Source organism: Opisthorchis viverrini, assembly GCF_000715545.1.
Source record: "Opisthorchis viverrini unplaced genomic scaffold opera_v5_130, whole genome shotgun sequence".
In the NCBI taxonomy this organism is placed as follows: Eukaryota; Metazoa; Platyhelminthes; class Trematoda; order Opisthorchiida; family Opisthorchiidae; genus Opisthorchis; species Opisthorchis viverrini.
This window is the reverse complement of record NW_008751788.1, coordinates 55,774-83,701: the sequence shown is the minus strand read 5'-3', so window position 1 is coordinate 83,701 and position 27,928 is coordinate 55,774. Positions and strand designations below refer to the sequence as shown.

The 27,928-nt window shown below is 45.4% G+C and overlaps 2 protein-coding genes across 2 annotated transcripts in view; one reads left to right on the top strand and one right to left on the bottom strand.

Annotated features, from left to right (window-relative positions):
• On the top strand, positions 1-24,506 carry T265_06380 (hypothetical protein; the record flags this gene model as incomplete). Its single annotated transcript, XM_009171628.1, has 12 exons — positions 1-85; positions 734-1,012; positions 1,056-1,179; positions 1,218-1,461; positions 7,546-7,700; positions 11,423-11,582; positions 17,553-17,809; positions 19,460-19,584; positions 20,350-20,501; positions 21,896-22,048; positions 22,118-22,202; positions 24,334-24,506. 12 exons carry the CDS (start codon positions 1-3, stop codon positions 24,504-24,506), a joined length of 1,992 nt encoding a protein of 663 aa, XP_009169892.1.
• The window catches only part of T265_14015 (hypothetical protein), a gene marked incomplete at both ends in the record, with an annotated part of 46,306 nt that continues 38,035 nt past the window's right edge, over positions 19,658-27,928 (bottom strand). Inside the window, 6 exon segments of the mRNA XM_009171655.1 lie at positions 19,658-19,927; positions 20,260-20,463; positions 20,792-20,845; positions 23,425-23,538; positions 23,713-23,823; positions 25,458-25,563. Of these exon segments, the coding sequence (XP_009169919.1) occupies positions 19,658-19,927; positions 20,260-20,463; positions 20,792-20,845; positions 23,425-23,538; positions 23,713-23,823; positions 25,458-25,563 (859 nt within the window).

Here is a 27,928-nt window from a genome sequence, read left to right as displayed (position 1 = left end):
ATGACTAGCCACGGGAAACTGAATTCGTTTTCACGTCGGCTACCCTGTGAAGTTCGTGATCGAATAAATACATATCCAGCTTCCAGTAACCTTCGTTGATCGGCCATTTTAGTTTCATTTCGAACATCTATGTGGATGCAGCAGCGTCTCATGGATATATGGTATATATGGTATGGAATATATGGTAATACGCTTTTCGATTCCGTCACTTCTATCATGTCCAGAGGAGTTATGTCTTTATAGATTCTGATTTGAAGGCGACATGTCTTCAGTGCCGTTTGTGGTTGCTAACGGCGCAGTTTTCAACTCTCCCGAGCCTTCTAGCCGTTCCTGATTTTTGACTCAACTGTCTGATCTGTAATCCAACGGCCAATTCTTCAGGCAACTTTACGGAGACGACTTGAGAGCCCGACCCACTTGATGGTTTGTGTCGCTGGCGTAACTGAGTCGCATCGGACTCGTGGCCTCTAAAAGTATTCTGACGGTACGAGATGAAATACCAGCGGTCAAAATTAACCAATAAGCGATCAGAGGGCCAACTTTTTCACAACTTATGGCTAACCACCACGATATGGTAGTTTTCGATGGAAGGTTGATGATATACAGTGACTAGAAATTGTATGATGCCGTTTTTGTCCTTTTGTGGTTCATTTTTATTCAATTACAAGCGAATAAGTTTTTGGAAATTGTATTCCTACTCCCCATCAATCTTTTTTATATTTCACGTTTTCAGTGGCATCCTCAGGTGATATAATAATGACGACGGAGTGGTCGAACTACTATGCTTCCTTGGAACAATGGGTTAAAGAACAGCATCAGGCCCTCTCGGTTTCCGAACAACAGATGCGCCAGGCTGCAGAAGAACAGAATCGATGGTGGAGAGCCAGTTTCCTTGCACAAAAACAGTATGAAAAGGAAATGCAGCGATTTCAATTGCGTGCGTCGCAAAACTTGGCTGCCTCTCAACGACACTCGGCCGCTCAAGTTGATAACCGTCATATCCCTGTGCAGTGTAAGCCCGTCGATTTTCCATTCATGTACTCTATTCGTTTCAGTTCATCGTTATATCATTCCGCATCCATGGCGCCGCGTAGCTGCTGAGATAATAGACTCGCTTATATTGCTGGTGATCAAAGTAGCAATCATTTACTGGTTAAGTGGAGATACCTCGTCTTCAACGTATGTTTCATCACTCTCCCTCCGCTAATCCACATCAGAGGATTTTCTAGGCTTTTCGGATTCAACATATTCCCTGCTTCCGAATATAGAACTCTACGCCGTGCACGAATCTGGGCCAAGTCCGAATTGCGAAAAAGCGAATTGTTCCTGACCAGGCTGGAACAGTTACTTTTTGGTGGTGATGGTGAGCAAGATATGTCCGATGCTGATGGCGATTTGTTTGATCTTGATCTTTTGCTGATCGTCGATCATATTGGCCGCTTTTTCGGCGCCATTATCGAGGTATGCTTAAATTTATCCTAATGCCGATGCTGTTTTGTATTTTCCTCTTAGGAACTCCACATCATAAATTATTGTATCCAATTTTAGCGCAATCTTGTTTTCCAGTTTAAGTTCCTCAGTGCGCATATTCTCTCCTTCGTTTTTCCGGGAAGTTAATAACTAATACAACAGTTTTGTACGTATCCAGAGCCAATCAAATCCTGTTTTAGTAACGTCTCATGTGGCACGTACTTTTTCGTACCTGGGTTGGTTACGCTGATTCGGGTGCCACAGAATGTAGTGCCTTCGGGGCTCACATTCCTGCGTCTGACCCACAGTATGTACGCATATATTATATATATTACGCATGAATGTGCGGTCATACAAGCCGATTGCTGTCTAGCTCTGGTGGATAGGGCATTTAATCAAAAACACGTCACTCCGCGGTGCTAGGGGAAACAACAAACTTCTGGTGCACAAACCTTGTCCGGCCATCACCTTTGAGTTTCCTCCTCGTTTTTAGTGAGATGGAATTGTGAACGTAATCTAGGTTATGTGCCCAAATTGCTGAATGCGATCCTGAATAATCTAGGTGATGGAATTGGATGTAGGATTGCCTAGTCTTTGTCGTACACCTGACATCCGTCTGCACTTTCCGGTTACTTCGTTACCTTTCTATTGTGCTAACAGGTGCTATGTGTGGGTTCCATGCTCCTATTGTTATCCTAATGCGTTCGCTTTTAGGTACACATTCTCTAGTATGTACAATCGATAGTTGATCCTTCAATGGCTTCATTCCCTTCCTGAACCGCTTCTGTAAGCATAGCTATAGTAGTGTCTAACTTAACGAGTCGTTTCGATTTCCGCGGATAGACAACACTCGATGTCATCTGCTATATAGTTTTTCTAATGTGCGGGCTTACTACACAACAAATCGCCTCCTTTCATCTTTCGTTTTACTACTGTCTACAAGTTAAATAGATCTACGCGGCTGCAAAGCTGTGCAATGGCCGTGTTGCTCGCAGATGCTTCGTAGCCACCCGGATAGCCAAAGAATCTCCTGAATTTTGCGACATAATTGCTTTGCTGACTCTCTTCTCAATGGGTATAGTTCAGTTTACCAACTGTAAACCACTACAGATTTGGAAACTGCGGAAGGGAGCAGTATTGGAGGCGATTCTATGATCAGTTAGTGGATGTTGATTCAGCCTAACTTTTAACTTTTTGGTAGCCATGCGTTCATAACGATAGTTTCAGTGCACGGACACCCTTGACTGTGTTGTTGAGCTACGTCCCCCAGCATCGCTTGGAATGGCTTAGTGAGCAGAGGGCGAATTTTCAGTTCCAATCGCTGCATCTCGTTTGTTCCTGTTTAGGCTTGGACAACCTGACGGTATATCATCCCTCATGCTTATTTCTGGTGGCATGGTAGCTAGGCACCTGGACGAGCATTACATTTTTATTGTTACCATTCAACGCCGATGAGTCCCAAAAACCCAATCTAGTGATACGACAGTTTACAACGTGACTGATTAGCGCAATTCGTAGACTGTACCACGTCTCGTTCACCTCCACTTAATGCATTATTGGGATAAATGAGCTCGGCGATCCAGACGGTCCACGGACATGCGGAGTACACATTCTAACCAGTGTAACGTGTGGAGTTTGCGCAAGTCACCGACCTCTGGGAGTTCCTTCTTCCTTAAACCACCTGGCGTGGCTGTGCATTACTAATCCGACGTTCTAGCCGGGCCCCGTGGTCAAACGCCGAGAGTCTTCGTATAAACCACGTTGCTGAAGCAAAGGACAGTACGGATCTCACTCGCGAGTATGCTCTGACCTTGACAGGTAAACTATCGTCATGCGGAGGATGTAGTTGTGGAAGTTTGGTAGTCTTCCGCCAGTCCACCGGAAGTGTTACAGTTGTCCAGGTCACCCAACCCGACCGACTTGTCCAGAGGCATGAGGTTTGAGTTCGACCCATGCAGTCTTGTAGTGGCACTTTGCATTTTGTGGGTGGGAAGCGCATGCGAAATAGTGCAGCAAACTTACTTGGATTACTTGAATGACTTGCTTTGGAGGGCCAACACCAAGGAGAGGACTAGCGTCTGCGTACTCAGCTTGTGGGAGTGAACGTCCCGGGAGCATCTCAACCGGCTAGATTTCAGAGGGAGACAGCACTAGACGGGAGCAGTGGAGATGGCGGGGTTGGGTTCGTAACACGGACCGTCCAGTTAGTACGTTGGCGTCCTGACCACTCAGCTATCTCGAGCCAAAGCGCATCGTGGATTCTGTGGCCACCAGGCTAATAGCATGACAATTTTCGCATGAATTTCAAGCGTCCCTTTTGTTGATAGGGTTCGCGGCGGAATCGCTCCAGTCTTGTTCATGATTACGTGCGTCTTGTCATCCGCATGTACCCTGGGTGATATCCTTTCGGTATATCCGGCCTGGTATGCAGAAGTATTCGTGCGAATGGGTCCATTCTTGTTCACCTTGCCAGCATGCCAGGATCCAAAGTATCATGTTGGTTGTTCCTTCATGTAAACGTACATGTGGATTAAGTCATCTGTTTACTGCTTTTCAGCGTTGTGATCTAGGTAATCGTTGCTGGTCGCTGTATCCGATGGCCTGGGACCATCCCTGTACCAATCGTGGGCACTGTGGCCTTCTTCTGAGCCTCCATAGAACGTTCTGCGATCATGGGCAGCCCCCGGTGACTATCACAATTGACAAGTTTACTAGTTTGCTAACAGTAATCTTTCTGAGACTCCTAAGGGGCAAGATGGACCAAATGGTTAGATCGCGAAATTACTGACCGGAAGGTCCGTGGTTCGAACCCGACCTCTGCCTCTCGACTTCCCTTGTCTGGGCTTGGGCAACCTGGCAGCATCCCAGCCCTCGTGCCTCCTTCGTGTGACATGGCAGCTAGGCACCGAAAGAGTGCTGCAGCTGAACGATTTTTTTTGAGACTCCTAATATACTAGGTTGCCGTATCACATGCACCATCGCCTACCATTTTGCAGACCAACAGTGATTGAAAAATGTTATCACCAACTTGCGGTAGCCATCAGTGCTGTCGGCGCTACCCACCTATGTGAAGCCAGTATGACCCTGATGTGAACGACTTCGTGTCGTTTCGCATATCGCTATCTCTTAGCATCACAAAATCGATTCTACTGACTTCACCATGCACAGTTCTATCCATTTGCGCAGTGCAATTAAAATCGGGGCCATATCTTGATTGCATTATATCCCGCTGGTGACAGGCATTCTGTAGCTATGCTCTCGTAAACCACGGCGTTAGTAACAGAATTGCTATCTTGCTCGCCACGCTGTTGCGTAACGAACATAGTACTCTGGATGAAGAGTGACCATGATGGTATAGTACTCTCTCCTCTACGTGATAACCCTCATCAAAGCCTTGGAGGCTCCACTTTCATTTGCCTAAATGGCTGATATACTGCGTCACAAGGAGGACACAGCGACGTTACAGCCCATCTAACACGTGTTTCTCACGGTCAGGTGTGGCGAATACTGTTGGATCAGCAAAGTATCAGGGTTGAGGGGCGCAAAGGCTCAGAATCTTCAAAAAAAAAACGGGCATACAAAGTAGACCACTAGTTTTTGTTGAAGTCTATAGAAGATATAGGAACTACCCACTCACAACCGAATTTCCCCTAAACGGTCACAGAAGGACGGTTTTTCCATTTTTGTATGTATTCCCGAAAAGAAACACCCCATAAACAATTTCGACTGAGGGTTCTTCGAATGGGGGGTACCGTATCATATCACCGTTGTTGAAGAATGTAAATTATGTTCAGAAGAAGAGAAATTTCAAATATCTTTCTCTGTAGGCAATTGTGATTAAAACTCGGAGAACATGAAGTTTTAGCGGGATTACGTTTTTGGCTTAAGGACTACTTGTACCCGTCGTATCCAATGAACCTAATGCCTTTAGTATACTCGTCACATCACATCTTCTCAGAGCCTCTTCACATCTGGGGACAGAAGACACTCTGGTCCGAGGAATGGCGTAATCATTCCTCCAGGAAAAGTGCCATAATGTCTAGGAGCTTTGGTCTGAATATCGAAGTCGACTGTCACACAATAGCAACCGACTTTTTTTAGTGCTTCTTACACCATTCAGTTACGCCATCGCCTGCTTATGAATATTTGTCAGGAAGTTGGAAAATAAGCACTTTCTAATGTGTAACGTAACTGTACTTAGCAGGATGGCTAGAGAAGCTACACAGTAACATAAGGTAATACTTGATGACTCGCTATTACTCCAATTTTCAATGTTTATCATTTTGTAGTGTTCGAGTACGTCTCCATCGTTTCATTTTTGGTTCGTATTTGAGTCTTGCTGGCCAGGACTACGATTAGTTTTCTCGACCCAGAGGGCGGGCCTCGATAACGAGCATGTGAGACATCTTGGTACAACTTCCCTCATTAGTCTCATTTCCGAAGGTTACGGTGGGCGGCTACTGTGTTTACTCTGTGTTTACTCTGTGTTTACTCTGTGTTTACTCAGAAAACAATGGCTATGTCCGATTCTAATTCAAAATCTCATTGTTCGACTTTGGGTTGAAATTAAAACTCAACCATTCTTGTCGGATCGTTACTTGGCCGGGTGAAGCCCTCGTTCCAAAGGTGAAACGCTGCCGAGCACTAAATCTGACCACTTTTTAAAGTGTATTTTTCTAAAACGGTGACTTATCGGCGCGATACTGCTCAGTGGCTACGGCGCGGACCGGAAGGTCCGTGGTTCGAACCCATCCTCAGCATCCCGACTGCTCTTGTTTAGGCTTGGGCAACCTGGTATTATCCCAGTCCTCATGCCTCTTTCCGTTGGCACGGCACCTAGGTACCGAAAGGGTGTTTGTTACAACTGAACGATCGGTAGGTTCCAAGCGTATTTCACTTGAGTGAACCACGCTTCCCGTTCTTTCTGGCTTGATAACTTACAAAAGTTGTTTATTTTTTGTGGGGCCACTATAATGCACTTACACCGATATGGTGATTCTGGTTGTATTTCTCGTTTATCGCTGGTCGAATTATTAAGGTCGCTGGAACTAGCGTTGTGCTGACTGTCCTTAGCGGATATGAAATTGGTTTGCCAATAAGGAAATTATCTACTGACCTTATGACCCCCATTGGCATAGCCCTAAACATTGTCCGCATCTAGGGAACTACCAGTGACCTAACCAACAGTTGTGGTGGGTATGAGGTCTCTAGTGACGACTAAACTCCAGTCGGTTGATTTGCACTCGAATCAGTCTACTTCGATCAGAGTGATGGAGGGCAGGTGTCAGTCATCTGGTCATCATTGACAATCACACCAGCTGGTCAGGTTACAAGTTTAGAGCGATGGCTCACATTAGAGCGTGAAATTACTGACCGGAAGATCCGTGGTTCGAAGCCGACCTTTACGTCTCGACTTCCCCTGTCTGGCAGTATCCTAGCCCTCATGCTTCCTTCGGGTGGCATGGCAACTCGGCACCGAAGGATGTTGCAACTCAACGATTTTTTTAGAGCACTGCGACTACTGATGCGCATTGGCTACACGGACAATATGAGCTGCAGCATACGCTTTGGCGTTGGGTGTGGTATATCATATGAATGAATGAGCTATCACAACGCCAGAAAATCCTTCCCCTTGTCGTTTGTCCATCTCACAAACAGTATCCACTCTTAAGCGCTCTGGGATCAGTGCACTTGCCTGAGTCAATCTACAGTCTTTTGTTACGAATGCACGTATGACAGCTTTGGGTCACGTTGTCTATTGACCCAAAACTGTTGTTGTGTTGACCTTCATTGAGCTGTGATCTTCTAAAAGCAAGAGTAGATAGGAATACAACAAGAATAATTTAAAAGGACCACGTTTAGCACGACAGGTTTCGGTAACGCAGCGCAGTGAATCACCAACATACTCGTTGTTCACCACTTCTCTGCGTTTGTGGATTTATTTTCACATAAACCTTCATTTTCATGTAATTCTTTTATGTCGTATCCTTGATGGCATCCCGACGTGATAACCTCCGTGTCTCGCAAATGGCTTGTAGCAATCGGGTCCTTTTTATCCTCTTTATTCCCTCCTAGGCCATCTGCATCAGCCGTTGTTTCTTCGGCCGGGGTCCGGGCGGTGCTACCATTGGAAAATGGATCATGAACTTACGAGTAGTCTCTTGCGACGAGATCATTCCCCTACCGGAAATGGTTGAAGTCGTGCCAGGAAGTAATCTTGGAATCATCAGGTTGGTACAGCCCTTACTCCTTGTTTGTTTACGGGGAACCATTCACTTGTCAAAAACAGCATCGTTCCAACTTTCTGCACAGTTTATTACTTTCTTTTCAGTTCACTTGCTTTGATCCCATAATTTGGGTTAGCAGTTGCTGTATAATTTGGTTGTCTCATAGTTGCGGAGCTCTGAGTTTAATCAGCAGTAGAAAGTCGTCCACAGAGTGGTCCACTAAGATTGACTTTTCAAATTTGATTGCTCGATAAGGCTGGGAGACAAAATTTTGATGAAAAAAAACCGGAAGCACTGATATACTACTTTCATGAGTGTCTGTTGTAATACCGTTCTATGGTGGTGATACGTAGTAACTTCGAGTCATATGGCAGCCACATGCACAGATAAATGGTAATAAATGGTCTTTGTTTACGTGTTTTACAATCGATTGCACGCGAGGCATTCGTAACGAGCACGTGGCAGCAGATCATACGTGACAGTCCACTATATGTGATATACCGTTGGCTGGATATACCAACTTTAGAGTGCGCGCGCGCGCCACTTTCGTTGGATTGGTTGCTGGTCATCCATCCATAACTCTTCTTGATTCGTCGGGTTTTTTGTAGCAATTTATGTAAACATTGGACCACTGTCACGTTTGTCTCATCCCATACACATATTTCCGGTGGATGAACAACAATAGATGTTATCCTACACTTCGAGAAATACACTCATTCGCAAATCAGTTTGGGTCTTACGGGAGACTCAACTGAATCTCTTGTTTGTGATGTCTCCAGGCAACTGAATGTGCTGCACCAAGCCACCTCGTGTTTCAGTCGGTGCGATATTCGAGATATCGCGGTACATGTATATTTGTAATACACTACTCATAAGGTAGAGGATAACGTTGACGGACGCCGAGGACTGTGCCTACCCGATGAGCCCTGAGAAGGGCAAAAACCGGCCGTGGGCTGTCAAAGAGTTTTCAGCAACGTTGTGAGTAGTTTCCTTTGTAGAAATTATCCTACACTTATTTTTTCAAAATTTCCTTGTCCATGGAATCACGACTAATGTGACCGCAACAAACCTATGCGTGTTAGGAATTGATCAAAATGTCGATCCAATCCCTAAGAGTACAGAAAGTCTTCTTTTGACAACAGACCACGAACTGTTTTCAAAATAATGTTTAAAAGATTTCTTCACCCTTGAAGTACTGATTTCCTAGCATCCTTTAAGACTGTCGATTTTGTGACACTAGGATCATTTCTTTTTGCGTAGTGCTGGTCAGCCTATCGTTGCTTTGTGACCGCAAGCGTTTGACCTCTAATGAGCGTTTGTTTCTACCTGATAAGAAGCTGTGAGATTTGCTTACCTAGATGCGAGCCTGCAATCTCACGGTGCTCGCCTTTTATGTCCAACAGATCTCAGAAGACGATTCTTTCGGAAAGAGAACTGAATCACTTCCTTCCAAGAATTATGTCAATATGAGTGACAGAATGTATTCTAAAGCGCTTTTTGAACAGAGGCTATTCCTCTCAATCAGATCTAAGGCATTTTGATCATGCTGGCCACTTTTATGGCCGTTATCTTCCGAGTTCTCGGTTGAACGGATACTTAACATGACATTGCAGTCATCATTGATCCGGTTGAACGTCCTGAAATCCAAGTTGATACATAGTCGAACGCGATGGTTGAAAATCACGAATTTCTGAATAGTACCATTGAAAATTGGGAAAGCCCGTCGCTGCGGACTTGTTTATTAGAAACCTTGGGCAACCGACAGTATCCCAGCCCTCGTGCTTCCTTCGAGTGGCATGGCAGCGAACAGTTACAGACTATTAGACAGGAAAGCAAAACCCTCAAATGCACCTTGTTTTTAAAAATTGAATATCCGTCTTCTTCTTGAACTCGTCTTCTTGAACTTTCCTAGATATTCACTGACTATCACGCAAATGTAAGCGAATGCTACAAAGCAATTTCACAGATCCCTTAGTAAATTCCACCTTCCATTATATCAAGGCGGAGTCCGAGAAACCGCATACTACTCGCATGCCTCATCAGTAGTATCCACTGTTACATCATGACAAGAACCTGTAAATCTGCCCCATCCATCGTACTCATACTTGTGGTATGACGACGATAGCAGCGGTCTCAGCTCACACTTTCCGGCTCATTAGTCAGTGAACGCATCCCTCCATGACCCTCGAGCACCAGTTCACTCTAATTTGCCTTAGATTTCTAGGGAAGCTATTTGTAGTGGCTTAGGCAGGGAGTGGATGAAGTGACACCTTATAGATCTTTCGATATTCACGGAGACAACCAATCATCAAACTATTGATAATGTCTTCATCATAGATATCATTCGTACATCACTCGCCCAGTGGTGTAATTCGAAGAGGGTTCCGCCTGCGTTTCAGATTGATTTGGTTTGTCACCGCTCTGGCATTTAGAACGGCGTTGCCTGCATGGAAAATCTATATTTGTCGTTTTCTTACTTTCAAAACCAGCGTTTCGACTTACGTATCGGCGTCGCTTTGTGAGGATGCCCGTCAAAAGATTTGACAAGTATTTTCATACTCTTATTTTTTCATCACTTAGCTCTTCTGCTGTTGTGTGACTCAACTCTTCAGGAAATTACATCACCTTTCGAAATTAGTTTTGAACTTTCTCGGATCGTTTTCTTTCCCCTTATTCCAACAAGAATGGAGAGTGTTCTTCTCAGACCTTTTCATCGAATAGTCCACATTCACTCAATGAGCAAGACGGTTACGCTAATGGACTTTTTTGAAACATAGTAGCCAGTTCGATGTGATGTTCCTCGTAAGATTGCTGGATACTCTTCAACAACCCACTACCAGGCTCGTCCTCCGGGATAAGCATAGTTTCCCAATTTCTATCAGCTTCGTTTCCACTTGTGATCGCGAAACTTAAGCGAATCTCATCTACTGCATTCAAGCAGTTGGGCTGCAGAGGCTGTCCTACGGTGCGATGGGGCCGATACTCAAGGTATCGGGTTAGTTTTGTTTGATAGGCCACCAGTTGTACGGTCGACGAAAACTCTGCTCCAATCTTCTTCCGCTTTCGCTTTTTGGAGACTCACCAGGCAGGTGTGGTCTCTTACTGCCCAGGTATCCTATCGTGTTTCACACATGGACATCAAATTGGCGTATGTGGAGTCGGGCACACCTGCAAACTGATGTTTAGTTCCTAGTGAAATCTATCGCTTCTCTGTAGAGACGAATTCCCCGGTCACGGACACGTTTTACGTTCTCCAAGGTTACCCTTACAGGAGGGTTGGATGCATCTTCCTTTTACTATACGAATTGTAACCGAAGGCTGTACTGAGCTTCATTCATAAATGCATTCCTAACAGAAACCATCATTTTCAGGAGATAATACACTCGATTTTGTTAATTCTTCTATGGGCGGGGTAATATTCCATCATACATTTAGAGTGGAACCGAGTGGATGGTGAATTGTCAATTCCTTCCCTGTGAGAAGCCAGTTCTCCAGCTCTTCAGATGTCGACCATTCAAAGGTTAATATATCCGTTTGTGTACTTTGCGCCTATCCTAATTACCGGGCAGCACTGAAATACCGGTTGAGAACGCTTCTCCAATCTATTCGAGTGATTTTCTTGACATTTTTTATGCGGCCTTGGAACTTCCACCTAATTTTCTTACAAGTTGAGTTCCACATAACTAAGCGACAACAACGATTGTTGACTTTTCCATTCCCCGCAGAGCTATCGTCCGTTCGGTGTTGAAGAGCACCAGCTTCCTCACAATCTTTTCCTTCATTTGTATGATGCTGTTTCGCTATCATCGTTGCACGTATGATATTATCGCCGGTTCACTAGTGGTCCAACCGCTACCTATCGTCGTCCAGATGCCAGATCAGAACGTGGGCAATGATATGGGGGCAGCTGTCCAACCAAATGAGCATGAAAACCAGCGCTAAACAAGTGGTACGTCATATCTATAGTTTCAGGTGGCTTTTTTTCCGAGCTACGGATTCTCCACATTTGATGTAAACGCTTTCCGAATTACTGGGAGAAAACCTGTTCTCCATATTTACAGTTTTATCCGGTTTGGAGTTTGGCTTAATGACAACCCTCCGGTTAGTTCATTCTCCGGAATTGTGATATATAGATGACCATTTGGCATTTATCTGTGATGTCGAACAGACTCCTGCTCTATTACCCGTTTTCGCTACTAATTATTTCTTGTTAACTACGCATACAGACATCATCCAAATACTCAACCATACTCGCCTCTTTTACTCTGCTACATTCCGTGGAATGCAGATTCATCATGGGAGCATTCGACTAATGGCATTGATGACATTGCGACGTTACGCTAACACCCCTTAGAATCCTCATTGCTCTTGCGATGGGCAGCCGTATTTCACACCAGCTCGAAACTCAGTGACACAGGTCGAGTGCATGGCACCGAAGTGGAACTGTGTGCGCAGCGCAGCGACCGTACGCGATCGGATTCATTCGGTTTCACACAACCGAACTCATAGTTATACCTCTTTCCTTCGCGCGAGGTGGTCGAAGTAGTTAGAGCCGAATTTGCTTGATCGGAAGGTCCGTGGTTCGAACCCTGACCTCTGCCTCTCGACTTCCTGTGTCTAGGCTTGGGCAACCTGGCAGTATCCCAGCCCTCGTGCGACCTTCGGGTGGCATGGCAGCTAGGCACCGGAAGTGTGCCACATCTGAACGATTTTTTAAATATTTTCTTATTTCCTCTTGTTCACAGTGAACCGGGTTTCGTAAAAATATATTCAAAGTGTAACTGCGTCACATGGCATCTCATGCTCCTGACGCTTAATTTAGGTTAACTGACCAGTCGCTTTCTAGCACTTGTAACCGCTTGCCCATTCTACTTGACTACTGAGGAGACATCAATGGTTTAAGTGGCGCGTCCTGGACTGATCACCATCCCCGAAAGATCCTCACATCAACAATGGATGACCGAGTCGAGGCTCAATGCGAGTTCTTTTTTATCCGAATGGCGTTGCAGCTAGAAAGCCACATCTTTTTTATGCCTGACCTAATCGACTAACCGTTTAGCTGTGGTAATCTCATCAGCAGGAGCTCTTCACGACGAGTGACTTTTCTGGAGTTGGAGTACTGGACACGAAACTGCTGCGGCCTTTTCTTCCAAATGGGGTATGAGTTGGCTGTCTTGTGGTACCAATGGACAGTACGTATCCATAGGCTTAATGTTGTGACTTGGTGGACGATCGTGCAACTCTGTACCGGTCCCTTGGCTTCCTGCTCCGTCCACTATGGTATATCACATCCCTCTGTGGAGACAAAGGGAAATTATTACAACTGTATTTATAGGGTAGTCACAGAGTGCTCTACAAGATCGTGCCAGAATCTCGGTGAGGGGGCGAGAGGCCTCGAGTCAAAGGTGCTTGACTCGGATTGGCTGGCATTCTGACCAATCAAGGCATGTCTTCGTTTGGTCGGTGTCCTGCACGTGACGCATCCGTCCGTTCGGTTAGTAGGGACGGCTGGCCTCCGTACACATAATTAATCTGTTTATCTAAACAGAATGACATCCCTAATGAGTCCACAACCGTCCGGTGACCCAAGAACAGATTTGAGTGTTGCCATTAGAAAAAATAGATCCAAGGATACGGAACCGATTGAACTCCTTGGCTGTAGACCTGTATCGGATTTGACTTTGAAAACGTCTCTAATGGATGTGACTGTTTCTGTCCTTCACTCTGCAATGTCTACCAGGTAAATACAGTTTTCTCCTTCGGAGGGATCGACTTTCAGGACAGACGGTCCCTTGGTTCAAATTTTTCACAAAGAAAGGATGTCCCAAGAAAATCCATTGTCAGTAAATAGAAAAACACAAGTGTTTGATAGATAACTACACTGGGAATTCCCGAATAGTTAGCGGGACCCTCTTCGCTCAGCTAATCCCTGTTGGCTCAGAATACTTGACTGATAGCTTATGCGTGGCTGTTGAGCACCAGTTTTTCACTAGTGCTGTCTATGCAAATTATGACTATATACAATTCATTCGCCCTGCGTGATTGGCAGCCAGTGTGCGAAAGAGTGGGTATGATGAGTGGATTCGAGGTTATAAAAACCTGTCAAAGCCGAGCAGACTGATGCTCAGGTTGACTGGACTGAGGCAGGTGAAGTATTTGTCGATCCCTCTCGTGGGATTTCTGCGAACTTTCCAAATATGAGAGAGATTCTATTCATCCTTGTACAATTGACCAGAGATAGCCCAGCGATTAAGGCACAAACGTGGTGACCAGGAAGTTCATGATTCGATCTGAACACAGGCGTCTCGATCGCTTGGGTAACTTGTCAATATCTCAGCCCTCGTGCGTTCTTCAGGTATCCTGGCAGCTGGGCACCAAAAGGGTGTTATTGCTGAACGACTGGCACTTTATTCTTATTACCTTTGTACAAATATGATGTGCGCAATCACATCAGAAGGTAATAAAACTCTCCTTTTGTTCTGACTCAGTTTGCGTAGAATTGAAATTCATCAGACTTAAAAAGGATCACGTTTTGCATTATTTAGTTGTGTACCAGAGGCTACACAAAGCGCATACACAGGTGGATTTGATTACGCAACGGAGTATTTAGAAAAAGTCGGTTAAGGTGGCCGAGCTAAACATAAACGAACGTTCTCGAGAAAAACATTCATTTGTAAATCAATTTGGTTTTCACGAGAGGCTCAACTGAATCCCTCGTTTATGATATTCTACAACTGAATGTGTTGCACAAAGGCCGCCTCATGTTTCAGTTGGCACGACATTCGAGATATCGCAGTAAGGAAACTACTCACAAGGTTGCTGAAAACTCTTCGACAACCCACGACCGGTTTCTCCCTTTTTAGGGCAAATGAGTGTTTTTTCTCGAAAACATCCCAATTTGGGTTCAAGTAGAACATAAAGTTGACGGAAACTTGGGGACTGCGCCTACCTGATGAGCTCCAAGAAGGGCGAAACTGGTCGTGGGTTGTCGAAGGGCTTCCAGCAACCTTGTAAGTAGTTTTCTTTATGAAAATGTAGGTTTTTGTTAGGGGAATCTTTCCGTAGCCGTTGACTGAACCGCAAAGCAACGATGTGTAAGGATTTCTTGAGGGTCTCTTCCCGGAGCCGACGATTCAACAGCCTGATCTGCTTTGCCGCAGGCGCTAGTCTGGTCCGAGGGCGCAGAGACGAAGGTATAGACATCTCACTGCTGATGTTGCTTTGCACAGTAGATGAGTTTAGAATCGCATCGGTTTGGCATATTTATTTGCTTTTCTACCGTATTGGATAATTCACCAGCGGGAACTTTTGAGTGACTGGAGTATGCAATTTTGGGGCCGATTTTTTCTAACCTGCCGTTTTCTGGGAGAAGGCAACATTACTGCGTCCATAAATGTAAGTGCGCTGGTCGCCTGGAGAAAATACCTTTCTGCCTTGACACTTTGATCTTTGGTTTTATTCTCATATCATATTACGGTTAGTGGTAGTAAGGGGGCTCGCTGCTCTTGCTCTCGTTGCTTCAGTTGGCATTTCTGGCATTGTTGGACATGAGCTTCCAGCCAACGTAGCCGGCGGTATCATTGCAACATGCCAGCTAGACTACCATTTCAAGCTGGTTGTGGTGATCGGACTATAACAGAACTACTTCTAGCTAATTGGAACTGACTACTTTTATCAATGTGTTTTGCGAGCATACGTTCCCAGTCCACGGGTCACTCTCACGCCTGAAGTCGTTTCCGTGCTTAGCACGTGTAAAGGTAAAGTGGTAAAGTTGTATCAGTCTTTCGGTACCTAGCTGCCTCACCACCTGTAGAAAGCAAGAGGGCTAGGATACTGCCAGGTTGCCCGAGCCTGGTGAGCAGAAGTCGATATGCCGAGGTTGGGTTCGAACCACGGACCTTCCGACCAGTAAATTCGTGCCCTAACCACTGATCTATCTCGCCCCTTCCTCGACATCAGTCAAGTACTACTCCTTCCCATGATTATTGTACGGAACCCTGTAAGTACCAAACCCATGAGACTTGGATGCCGATTGTGGAAGCAAGGTTAGGTTAGTATCGAGGAGCACTTCTTCGGTTTCTTGTTTCGTCTTGGGTAAGACTTATCAGATCAATGTATCGGAATCGGCCACATATGGCTTTGGTTAGAAGTTTTCAGTCTGTCACAGCTCCTCGGGAGAGCCGCACATATGCACATTATGGAGATGAATAATATTAATCTAATCCTGATTTAATCCATGCGATGAAATCTTTCAGGAAATCGAATTGATTGTATTATTGGTACTCCTGGTTTTCCACAATTCTCTTTGAAATCTGACATGTACCAAGGCTATGCGACTTGGATTTGAGGATGTTGACCGAGGCAGTTGGTCTTAATCTTACGTTAACATTTTTGCTTACTACGTAAGTGAGGAAGCGCTCGACTGTCTTCCTACATCCATTTGGTGGGTTTCAATTGGTTCTTGTCTTTCACAGCTCAGCTGTTGTGCCCCCTTTTCTGGGTTTGATGTGTTGTATGCAACATACTAGGTCTGTCCCAGAAGAATTTACGCCAGAGGCCATGTTAGGATAATCAAATACACCGACTTTGATTGTAGTGGAGTGCGGAATGAATTAATACCCAATGAAATTTCCTGAACCATCGTGACTGTCCTCAGCCCGGACAACCAAATCAGCATGCAATGCTGATTTGGTGTGCTACACAAAGTCTGCCTGGAATTCCAGTTGTGTCGGAAGACACCATCCTTCTCCTGCCGTTCGGCAGGTAAGTCTTATTTAACATATATCAAAGAGCAATAGCCTGGAAGGAACGGTACCTAGAGGCCTGCCACTGGTGATTTGGCTTCCAAATAAATGGTTTTAGGGCATTTTCAAAGTGGTATTGTTTTTCGGCTCTTTTGCTTTGATTCGAATGGTCTGATCATAATGCAATGTCAATTTCCATGTTGATTTCCAGTCGGCAACTCAAATCCTTGTTCCTCCTTGCACTTCGCCACTATTCAGAGAAATGCAGTCGGGAGTTACTTGTCAGTGTGGACTGCAACGAGATTGAACTCTAACGCATGCATTTCTCGATTCCGTCCTCCTACCTTATGGCGTGATGCCATTGTGCAAATTTATCATCCAGTTTCCGTATTTTGACCTGGTACTGTGTTGGTAACTTTATCTCCTTTTTCGTGCTTGCTCTGTTTCCGTCTTCTCCACGCAACTACACGAATTAGAACCAAAGTTAATTTGAACTTCGTCCTCTGCTCAAAAACCACGAATAGGGTATTGTCGGTGGTTACACAATCATTAAGCGGTGCCCATCGTCTAATTTCTTCTCAAATGCAACCACTCATGATGAACACGGGCAGAGGGAACTGGGACAACCAATCGACTCGAAGGGATGCAGTCCACAACGCAACAAAAATCACAAACGGACCAACAATTGACGAGTGTGCTGTCTCCCAATTAGCCAATCACGTTAAGAGGTAACAAATAATTTTCAAAAGCTATATTAACTCACGTAGATACTGATGACAAGTCAGTTCCCAATCTCGGCGAACAGATCAACAACCGATAAACGTGGCCATCTCAAAAGCAGGGTGGATATGAGGGCAAATGTTTAACACATAAACTGGATTCTGTAATTCGGTACCAATAGTTCACTTTGATGGAGAAGCAAATGAGCGTGGCTCTAGGAATATCCGACTAACAAATAAACACGAGGACATTTTCACGGGCGAAGTCACATCCGCTGCTGTAGATCAAAACGTCAAGGCAGTTCTGTCCGTCAGCTGTCTTATCAGTTCAATGGTAGCTTCGTTGAAAAATACAGTGGTGAAACCGACCTAAAACTCGAGGTGCCAGCCAGATTTCACTTGCTTTGTTTATGCCTCCCTGGTGCTTCAGTCGATTAGCGCCTATAAAGCCCATCTTTTGTGTTGTGAGGGCGAGATGGACCAAGTGGTTAGAGCGCGAATTTACTGACCGGAGGTTCCGTGGTTCGAACCCGACCTCTGCCTCTCGACTCCCCTGTCAAGGGTTGGGCAACATGGCAATATCCCAGCCCTCGTGCCTCCTTCGCGTGGCATGGCAGCTAGGCACCGAAAATATGCTACAGCCGAACGAGTATTATTATTATTGATTATTGAGTGTTGTGAATACAGCTCAAGAAGAAACCGCATGTCCACTATTGGTGGTCCGAGCCATGATAGCAGGAACGCCAACAACACGGTCAAGGTTTACATCCTGATCCCTCTCTGTCCGGAACAGAAGAAAGAAACAGATGCGCATTCGCTTGCACAATCACAGTCGTAGTTGTCTTTACGCCTAAATAGAAGCACTTTACTAATTATCCTTTATTTTGACAAGGGGTGTATCGAGAAGTTTTTTTGGACTTTAGCTGAACATCCTAACGTAAAGAGGCTTGTGAAGGTTGCACTGTGTTCTGTTCGTTTCTTGCTAACTTCGAAGCAAGGCTTCCGCGGCAATATTTATGTAGGCGGGCTTTAGCTGCAACTCATCACTTAGCTGGCTGCGAATGTTTCACATATAGTGTGAGTGTGGAAGTCCACCTTTTGGGGATAGTTATTTTTTGCATTCCACCACCTGTTATATGTCAACTCAGGCTTACAATTGCGATTCGATCATGAATAAAAGCTCCGAACGGACGGGAGAAACATCGCGCCCAGGGTGTACACTTAACAGCTTGTAGAGTGTGAAACGTGACACAACTGGATCAGACTACGAATTAGAAAATGATGCACACATGCCTTCGCTATTTTCGTTCCATCGTTGAATACCAAGATTTCGAAGATCATTCTCAGGATTCCACGACGGTGCTGTCAAACCGTTGGCCTCTCAGGAACACATCCTCAAAAACACTTTGCCGGTACCTTGACTGTGCTCGCCAGCTAACCCCCCTCCCAGAAGATCGGCCTCGGAAGAGATTGGGTTGTCTCCTCTAGAGAGTAACAACGGTACCTGTTTTCAAGGGCCAGTATTCGACCAAAACAACTGCTCGGTTGACTCAAACCAGTGAAAACAGCTGGGCCGCCATCCCATGTCTCTACAGAACTGGAAGGCCGAAACTATCAAGATCACTATCATCGGAGACACCCGTGTTGACACCGATGCTCCACTTCCGTACAACCACAGAGTTCACTCATCCCTATTTGTCAATTCTTGAAGCATATATGCATACGTAGTGTTTAGAATAAGATAGCATTGGGAAATATGTATTGCATCCACCCCAAGAGGTTCGAAGTAAACCCAACAACCTCATGCACCTGAGTTGAGATATTTTTAATGCAAAAAGAAACCCATAATCAGAAATTGAGTTAGCTTATCCTTGTTTAAATGTTCAATTGTAAGAAAAACGAACGAATGCTACAATCGTACAAATGTCCTCTGTTTTTCGTTGATGATTTGCATAAATTTAATTTTAGTGAAAGAAACCACGACAACCCCCACCCGAAACGCACCGCTCCCTTCGAAACAACCGCGTTTACGGATGCCAACTACTTTGACAACGGGGTACATGTGGCCCTCCTCTGCAATTGAATGCATCTGTCAGGCACTTTACGTATCACGAGCTGATAGACGAGACAGTAATTAGTAAGCAAGGGGGATCGACTCAAATAAATCGCTTACTGGAAAGAACAACCACCTCGTGAGGGAAGTCGTATGTATGGATGAACACAACCAAGGTTCACCACTAGCCGCTCCATTGTTGTATGACATATGGACCAAATGAATTGAATGCACATTATCATAAAGGAAACTACTCATAAGGTTGCTGAGAACTCTTCGACAGCCCACGACCGGTTTCGCCCCTCTTGGGGCTTGTCAAGTAGACGCGAGTTTCTGTCAACCTTATGTTCTACTTGAACCCAAATTGGACGGTTTTCGAGATTCAGTTGAGTCTCCCATGAGAACCCAATTGAATTGCAAATGAGCATATTTCTCAAAAACAATCTAATTGGGGTTCAAGTAGAACATAAGTTTGACGGAAACTCGGGGACTGTGCCTAACTGATGAGCCCCAAGAAGGGCGAAACCGGACGTGGGCTGTCGAAGAGTATTCAGCAACCTTGTGAGTAGTTTCCTTACTGCGATATCTCGAATATCGTGCCAACTGAATCATGAGGCGGCATGTGTGCAGTACATTCTGTTGTAGAATATCATGAACGAGAGATTCAGTTAAGTCTCCCGTGAAAACCAAATTGATTTGCAAATGAGTGTATTTCTTGAATTCACATTAGTTTTAATTCATGACCAGGATCTACTAACAGCCTCCACCAGAACAACAGCAAGACCGATCGATAACGCAAATCGAGTGCCAGGCGGACTAGGAATTCGCCCCTTTATCGGTCATTTGTGTTGAAACGTTGACCAAATTTGCACTGATCGCGCGCGCATAGTTGCGGAATTTAACTCCCATAAAAATGGCTGCGTTCCTGAGGATGTAAACAAGTATCGCCAGTTGACAGTCGGTGTCATTTAGGCTGATATGCCTCACTACTACCACCACAAAGGAAGAAAACTCAACAGATTCTGATTATTTGGTGGATGGAATACTGTGCCAAATGCAACCCACGGGGCGAGATGGCCCAAGTGGTTAGAGCGCGTGGTTCGAATCCGACCTCCGCCACTCGACTTCCCGTCTAGGCTTGGGCAACCTGGCAGTATCCCAGCCCTCGTGCTTCTTTCGCGTGGCATGGCAGCTAGGCACCGGAAGGGTGCTACAGCTGAGCGCTTCTTCACTTCTTCAATTGGAACTTCCTAAACGGACGAGCGTATTTAGTTGCTACACGCGGCAAGTGATCAAACCGCACGAGGTACACGTACGTATCCGTGCAAAACTAAAGCGGAAAATGCGTAATACAACGAAGCCAGAGCATACTTTTTCCAATGGAAACAACGAAATGACAAGATCGTGTACGAAAAGCAGGAAGCAAATGCGTGCAAGTAATAAAAAAGAAAGTATATGGGACGGGGGTACGAAAATCAATGCGATAAGAAACGAATGAGAAAATATGTGGTCACAGGTCACAGGACAGTGCTTGTCACGATGTATGAGATTGGTTATGAAAAGAATGATTTAGAATACAGCTATCTGATCGCGAGGTCGATCAACCAAATCATCATCCAAGTTCATTAGCATCTGAAAACATAAACAAAGAAAATGTGGAAGCTGAGGAATGATCTATTTACGAGATGAAAAAAGCACGAGTAAGAGAACGCCACAAATGCACAGGAGAATGAACTGAAGAGGAAATGCGTGATGACGGAATACGGGTAAATTACAGCTGGATGTGAGACGTGCTGGAGTTCAGTCTTGTACGTTCACAAAACTGGAATGAACGTTTTAAAAAGTATGGGCCTCAGAATCTGAGATGTCGGCTCGCATCTCCAGCCCTCAATGTAGTGTTTATTCCGTGTATACTCACCACTTCACAAGGTTTTCAAGCAGTGCGTCATATTGTGTGACGACTGATATAAAATACACGATTCGCACGCGAACGCCGCTTAATTCCTAGCTTGAATTAGTGTCCACTATGCGTCACAATCCAATGAACATGGATACAACCTTGAACAGGAATAACGGACTTGTGTTGATAGGCCTACACCCAACAGCTAAAGCTCAGAATTGAAAAAACGACTCGCGTGTTCAAGCCGGTACTCCACGCATCTATGGAGACCGGTATCCTTCGAAATGAATCACTTGAGAACACAAAGACGTCATCGTCGGTCCGTAGCCTCTACTGTTCTTTGACTAAACATCTCCGGCGAAACACTTGGGGTTCCACCTCACCGGCTGGTGAAAGTGGATACCTCTCAGCGACGGCGTAAAACCGAGCTGTAACAGAACTTATCGATGCCTGGTCTCAGCCAGCTGGAGATCTATTTCAGATCGCGAGTAAAATGAATTGCTACTGTTCGCTTCGAAGGGTTATCATGTGCACATTGTTAGTGTTCTTCCTCACGGACGCGGAGAAGGTTGGGTGATCTTAGATAAGAGTAACGTCTTACCAGATTCACCAGATTTAAGGGTGGGGGGGGGGTTAGACGGTGTAACCGAATCTAATAGGCCACACAGGAGGACTTCCATTCGTGAGTAAAACGTCTCTGCTTATCTAACATCCCTGCTCACACACTAATTGCGTCAAAACACTGCTTACAGACAAATTCATATCGGATGCCAGCCAACCAGTTGAAGGATAAAACGACTGACAAAAAGAGTGAGGTAGCATTAACTGGTGTGCTCGTTGAAATCATCATCGACAGCATGGCATCAGTATTCAACACCGATGCCTCACTGTCGTACAACCATGATTTATTTGAAAGCCTTATTGTAAAGAAAAGAGTAAACGTGGACGGGGGAGGGACTTAGTGATAGCTTACCACAATTATTCCAAGGTACTTATACCGCCAGACACTCACTCAGGCAATCTGGATAGAACCTGACAACAAGAACGCCACTGACATCCGTTGGCTCGTTGAAATAGCAGGGAACAAAAGTCTGACTCTTTGAAATCACTGTGTTCAACCGGAATGAACAATTTTTTTGGATTTTATGCCTAGTATCCAAGCAGAAGCACTTAGGTACCCAACAAACGAATCACCCGTTGCTATCCCGTTCAAAAATTCCGATCTGCGTGGGCAAAAGAAAAACTTGTCCGAAGCTCATTGTTTTACTGGCCCAAATGTACTCTGTGCTGGTTACTGGCCACGCAGCCACATGTGGCTCAACGACTGAATCACGCATTGTGCACGTAACCTGAGAGACTACTTATGTTTGATTGGCCGACAGTGTCCGTTCGTTAAGCTGTCAAGTGTTTTTGACCCGCGAATTGTTGTACATTTTGGCTTCACGCTGTAACCCAACACATTCGGTGCCCGCCGGTTCTGCGTCGGCTCCGACCTAGTGTGCTGGTCCGAAGATCAAGAGGAAACATGGCTACCTTGTGAACGTTAGTGGTCGTACCAACCGAGGCTGAGCCACCGGCCTTAAGAACCACATAGGTTGTTTGACTGGCCTACGAACTACATATCCTTATCGATGACCCATCGCTCGACTCTATCTGATAGGCAGATAGCCTCCTTCTATCTGGTTCCTCGACGCTACTGTGCTGAAATAGTGAATAAAATTCACTGGATTAACGGAACGCACTACTCATAAGGTTGCTGAAAACGATTCACAGCATGGAAATAGGCAGATAGCCTCCTTCTATCTGGTTCCTCGACGCTACTGTGTTGAAATAGTGAATAAAATTCACTGGATTAACGTAACGCACTACTCATAAGGTTGCTGAAAACGATTCAACAGCCTTCGACCAGTTTCACCCTTCTTGGGCTTTATCAGATAGGCGTGGTCCCCGAGTCCCCTTCAGCTTGATGTTTCCTTCAACCCAAATTGGACAGAATTCAACAAATACCCTTATTTCCGCATGGATCTGTGTTTTTTTTACAGAAGACTCAACCGAATCCAGCTGAATCGCGATGGTCCACTTCAACTGACTATGCTGTACAAAGCCGCCCCATGAGTAGCGTGTTACGTCTAGACAATCGCGATATATGGGATATCATATCAACTGAAACAAGTGACCCGATGCAGCACATTCAGTTGAGTTTTCTGTAAAAAAAAGACAAAAGTGTGTCGTGAAATTGGACTTTGGACTTTCTAGAATGGAACAAGGGTATATAAAGGATGGATGAATAGTAACGGACGAATTTACTCACCATGAAGGAGAAAAACATGGAAGACGCGGACAAAAAGTGCCATATGTCGTGCGCATCATAGAAATCGAACAACAAGCACGGATGATTGAGAGCTCGTGATTGGGCCGGTGTGACCTAGGAGGGAGAGGGAGGCAGGAACTGACAATGTCACTATAGATACAGCGCGCTTTAAGTGAATGTGTAACCGGGTTTCGAAACGACACACAAGGATGCAAACTAGGTGAACCAGAAAGCTTTTGATTGTAGGCATCTGAAGAAAGCGATATGCGAATATAAAAAAGAACTTACTTCCCACGTGGTGTTTCGAAGGAAGAAAAAATAAATTGCCGCGGACCAACAGACCAGGCCTGCAACCATGTAGAGAATGGGTGCTAGAAGGATCCGTTCTTTGTGCCTTATCTGGAAATGAATCGTGATAAATGAGAGGTTTCAGATTCGTCTTATGCCCACACCGTTCACAGCATTGTGATGAACTTGAGAAGTATCAATAAAGTACGGACCCGGTATTTTCAGTGAGTACCATACTGTTATATCGTGGGTGGCCGTTTATTGGTTACGCCCGCACTGAGCCTGCCAAACTATGCGATAGGGAAAAGATAGAGAACTCGGGACACGGCTGTATTGTCAGGACAAAACATACAGAGCGTCTGAGTAAATATATAGGATGACTAAATGGCCAAATGTGGTCGTTCACTTGTTCGCTCCAATAACGGTGTTCCGGTCGTGAACAATCTCAGGCCCACTACGTCGGTCGTATGTTGCTAAGCCATGTTTGGTGAGAGCCGCCAACTCACCTACTTTCCGGACGTGTCGTACCGAGGCGGACAGATAAAGAATTACCTCTATTAGACACACACACACACGATATCGATTGCCTCAAGAACTCTCTTACATCACTTTCTTTCATAGCATGTGTTAGGCAGGAATCCACACGGACCCCGCTATACCGAACGTCTTCAGGCGCGGCTACGGCCGATAAGCCTGGCCCGCACGAGGTTGGACCAGAATTCGGGACGCTTGCCGGTCCGGTATCAAGGCGAGATCTGATTGGTCAACAATCTGGACCCAACAGCCAATCATGACCCAGTATTGGCCAAATGCCGGTTGCCAATGGCGCATCCAGAACGCGTCAGAACTTCCAGTTATAACCGCTTACGCTATATATACGAAGCTCTGCACAACCGTTCTTGACTTCGTTTGGGCATTAATAGACCTTGTGCACCTTTGGTGGCTGATTTGACGCGAACGCTAGCTTGAGAAGCTCAGACCGAGAACTAAGCTGAGAAAAGTACCGTTACTACAATTGGCGAACGGTAACCCACGATGTCAATCGGATTTGATCAGCTCCGAGAACTATTGCAGCAGCAACAAAAGCAGTTTGAAGAAGCGCACCTGAAGCTCATTGAATCACTCACTCAAACTGCATATCCAGACAGCAACAGTGAGTACTGGTGAGTCTTCTGTTTCCTCAACTCATTCAACGTGATCGTCAGCTACGCACGTAATGCTTACGCATTTCCTTAGGGGAAAAATCATTCAGCTGTAACACCCTTCCGGTGCCCGAAGGAAGCACGAGAGCTGGAATACTGCAAGGTTGCCCAAGTCTAGACAGGGGAAATCGAGAGGCAGAGGTCGGGTTCGAACCACGGACCTTCCGGTCAGTAAATTCGCGCTCTAACCGATTGGGCAATCTCCTTAGAGACTATCGGAGCCTAAGGCGCTTTCCAGTAGATTCTGTACATTTTCTATCAGCATTCCACAGATATCTATCCTATCTAGTCGAATGTAACGGGAACAGCCGAATCAGTCTGGAACCAGTCACAACACTTTTGTCCATTGGTTGTATGCAAGGGTTGATAAATAGGGGCCGGTGGAATATGAGACAAATAGGGCATTACTGCTCCACACCGTGAAGAGTGGTAAGCTGGGGGGAGGGGTGATGAAAGTGCCCAAGACTGTCGAGCGAGTTTCAGCGACCTCATGAGTAGTGTATTACGTCCGGACAACAAGTGTTTTTTTGAGGAAAAACTTACCTTCATGAAAATGTAGAACAGCGTGTAAACCATCATGTTGATCATAAAAACGGACAGAAGGAATGAAGAGAAATCACGAGGACGGGTCGCCACACCGTATCCGGCGCTGCGTAACAGAGGAAAAGCAGTAAAGCGGGGAGAGAAATAAGCCCGACCGTGACAATTTACTGTGTGAAGGAACTAATAAAAAAACACTGGATACAAAAGCTGTGAAAAAAACGTGCATGGGATGTATGCTGTTGCCATTAAACGAGTCCTTATTTTTGCCTTTCAGGTAGGGCATGGACTAGGTGCGACGCCATTTCGCATGAACCATTTGAGGCGCATTGGAGAATTGTCTGAAAACAGCATTGTGCCAAATGGTATAACCCAGAGTAAGGAGCAAGACCTCGAATTGCTCGACATCACGGCTCCCACATCACCTGAATACGTTCTAAACTGATGCAGAAAGATGGAGAAACTAACGGATAAATGGGCGTAAGTGAATCAAGCCACCAGGCATCAGAAGGTGCTGTGCTGGTACGATCGGCTTGCACTGGACACTCTGAAAAGGGGGGACTTCACACGTTCATGGGATTCGAATAACTCTTACCACGAAAGGCAGAATCACTCGTGCGGTAAGGGACAAGGTGTTAAATTAGTGAGTGCACGACCGTTTGGCTCCAAAAAGTACATAGCTGGAGCATGACTTCTCTTTACCTCAAAGGTAAGCACTAAGGATCAATGGAATAAAAAATGCCCTAATTCACGTAGGCCTGTCCCGGCCACCAGTGAACACGTGATTTACGGACTAAAGCATGCCCACAGTCTACCGACAGTGCACAAAGTGCAGTTAGGTCATCATTTGCACTGAATTCCTCCGTCGCGTTATTATTAAAAACATACAACCAGACAGATTGCATTTGGGGCGGTTCAGACACGAAATTACTGACCGAAAGGTTCGCGGTTCGAACCCAACCTCTGCATCTCGACTGCTCCTGTCTATGTTTGGGCAGTTTGGCAGCACCCCAGACTCCGTACCTCCTTCGGGTGGCATGAGGTGTTGCAGCTGAGTGATGGAGTCTTTTGAACTTGGATTCGGCTACATTGAACGATATAACAGAATGGTTTGAATTCCTACCACCCTGAAGAGGTTATTGAAACACCCTATCAATAAACGTGGTGCGACGAAATACATTCACAGTAGTCCTCACCTCCTACAGATAGGAGGGTAATTTCAGCTGGCAGATTACTTTTGTTTCATTTCACTAAACGAGACAATAGCTGATAACTGTGAGTGACCCAAGTCACACCAGAGATGTGTTGAGATTCACTGTGAGACTAGTGGACTAAAGTGGTGTGATTTATCTGTGTGGTTGTACTATGGAATGCGACAATTTCGACCCCGACATAGTAGTTAGATGAGCGATTGGTATTGGAATTACTGCACCTGAGTTGGGCCAAAGTGAGACATAGTTGCTGGCACATCTATCAGGAGAAAATGCATCAAACAAGATTGACTGATTAGTAGAGAACATAACACAAGCGTACGCACCTGAGGACTCACGGAGTTCAAGCATCCCATTGAGTTCATCTATGCAGCCTGATGTCATTTTCCCGATCAACTCACTTTGAAGGCCACTTGTAATGACCTTGAAACTTCGCCAATTGAAGGTGCACACACTTGCCGAATGTTTGTGTGGCGCTAATCTGTTTGACTTCGGCTAATATAGCGGTGCTCCTGTAGAATTCATAGTATTCTGACGAGCATTGGTTGGTGTAATTAATCGGTTTCACACGAATGAAAGGAAAAGTATGTGAATTCCGTCATCCTCATAAATAAACAGCGAGACAAGGACCGAACACGGGTGTACTGATGCCGTCCTATCGTCAGTTTTTACTTTGTTCAGTTGGATCCGTCACGAAGAGACTGGACCTTACCGTGGTGTGACGGTTTGCGCACCTCAGCGATCCATTGAGCTATACTGGAGAGTGTCCCGCGACACTCACAGAGTCTCTCATACCAGGTTGGTCAATGGTTAGAGGTATGACGAACACAGTCTCCTGGCCCTCCAAGTTGGGGGTTGGAACATGTGGCGACTTGTTCCGTAGAAATGATAATGCATTTGCATTTCCCGCCAAACACCGCTGCCTTGCAGTTAGGCTTTTGAGCCAAAGGCTTTGACTGAGGACCCTAATCGTCCTCCTGTCTAGGTGTAGGCGCCCTGGCAGTATCCCAGCCCTCGTACAACCATGACCTACACAACTAACAATATTCTCATGCCACATCGGCAGTCGCGTGGTGCCATCAGCCGGGTCGCCTTACTTGCTGCATACAGAAAGCCGGTAATGCCCGGAGATTATTTCAGTTGATCCGTGCGACCGGTCCCCGGAAACCACCTGTGAGTGAAAGCATCAAACATCAGAATGGAACGACCATCTCTAATAAGGAGGAACGCCTTGACCGGTGGGCTGAATACTTTGAACAACAA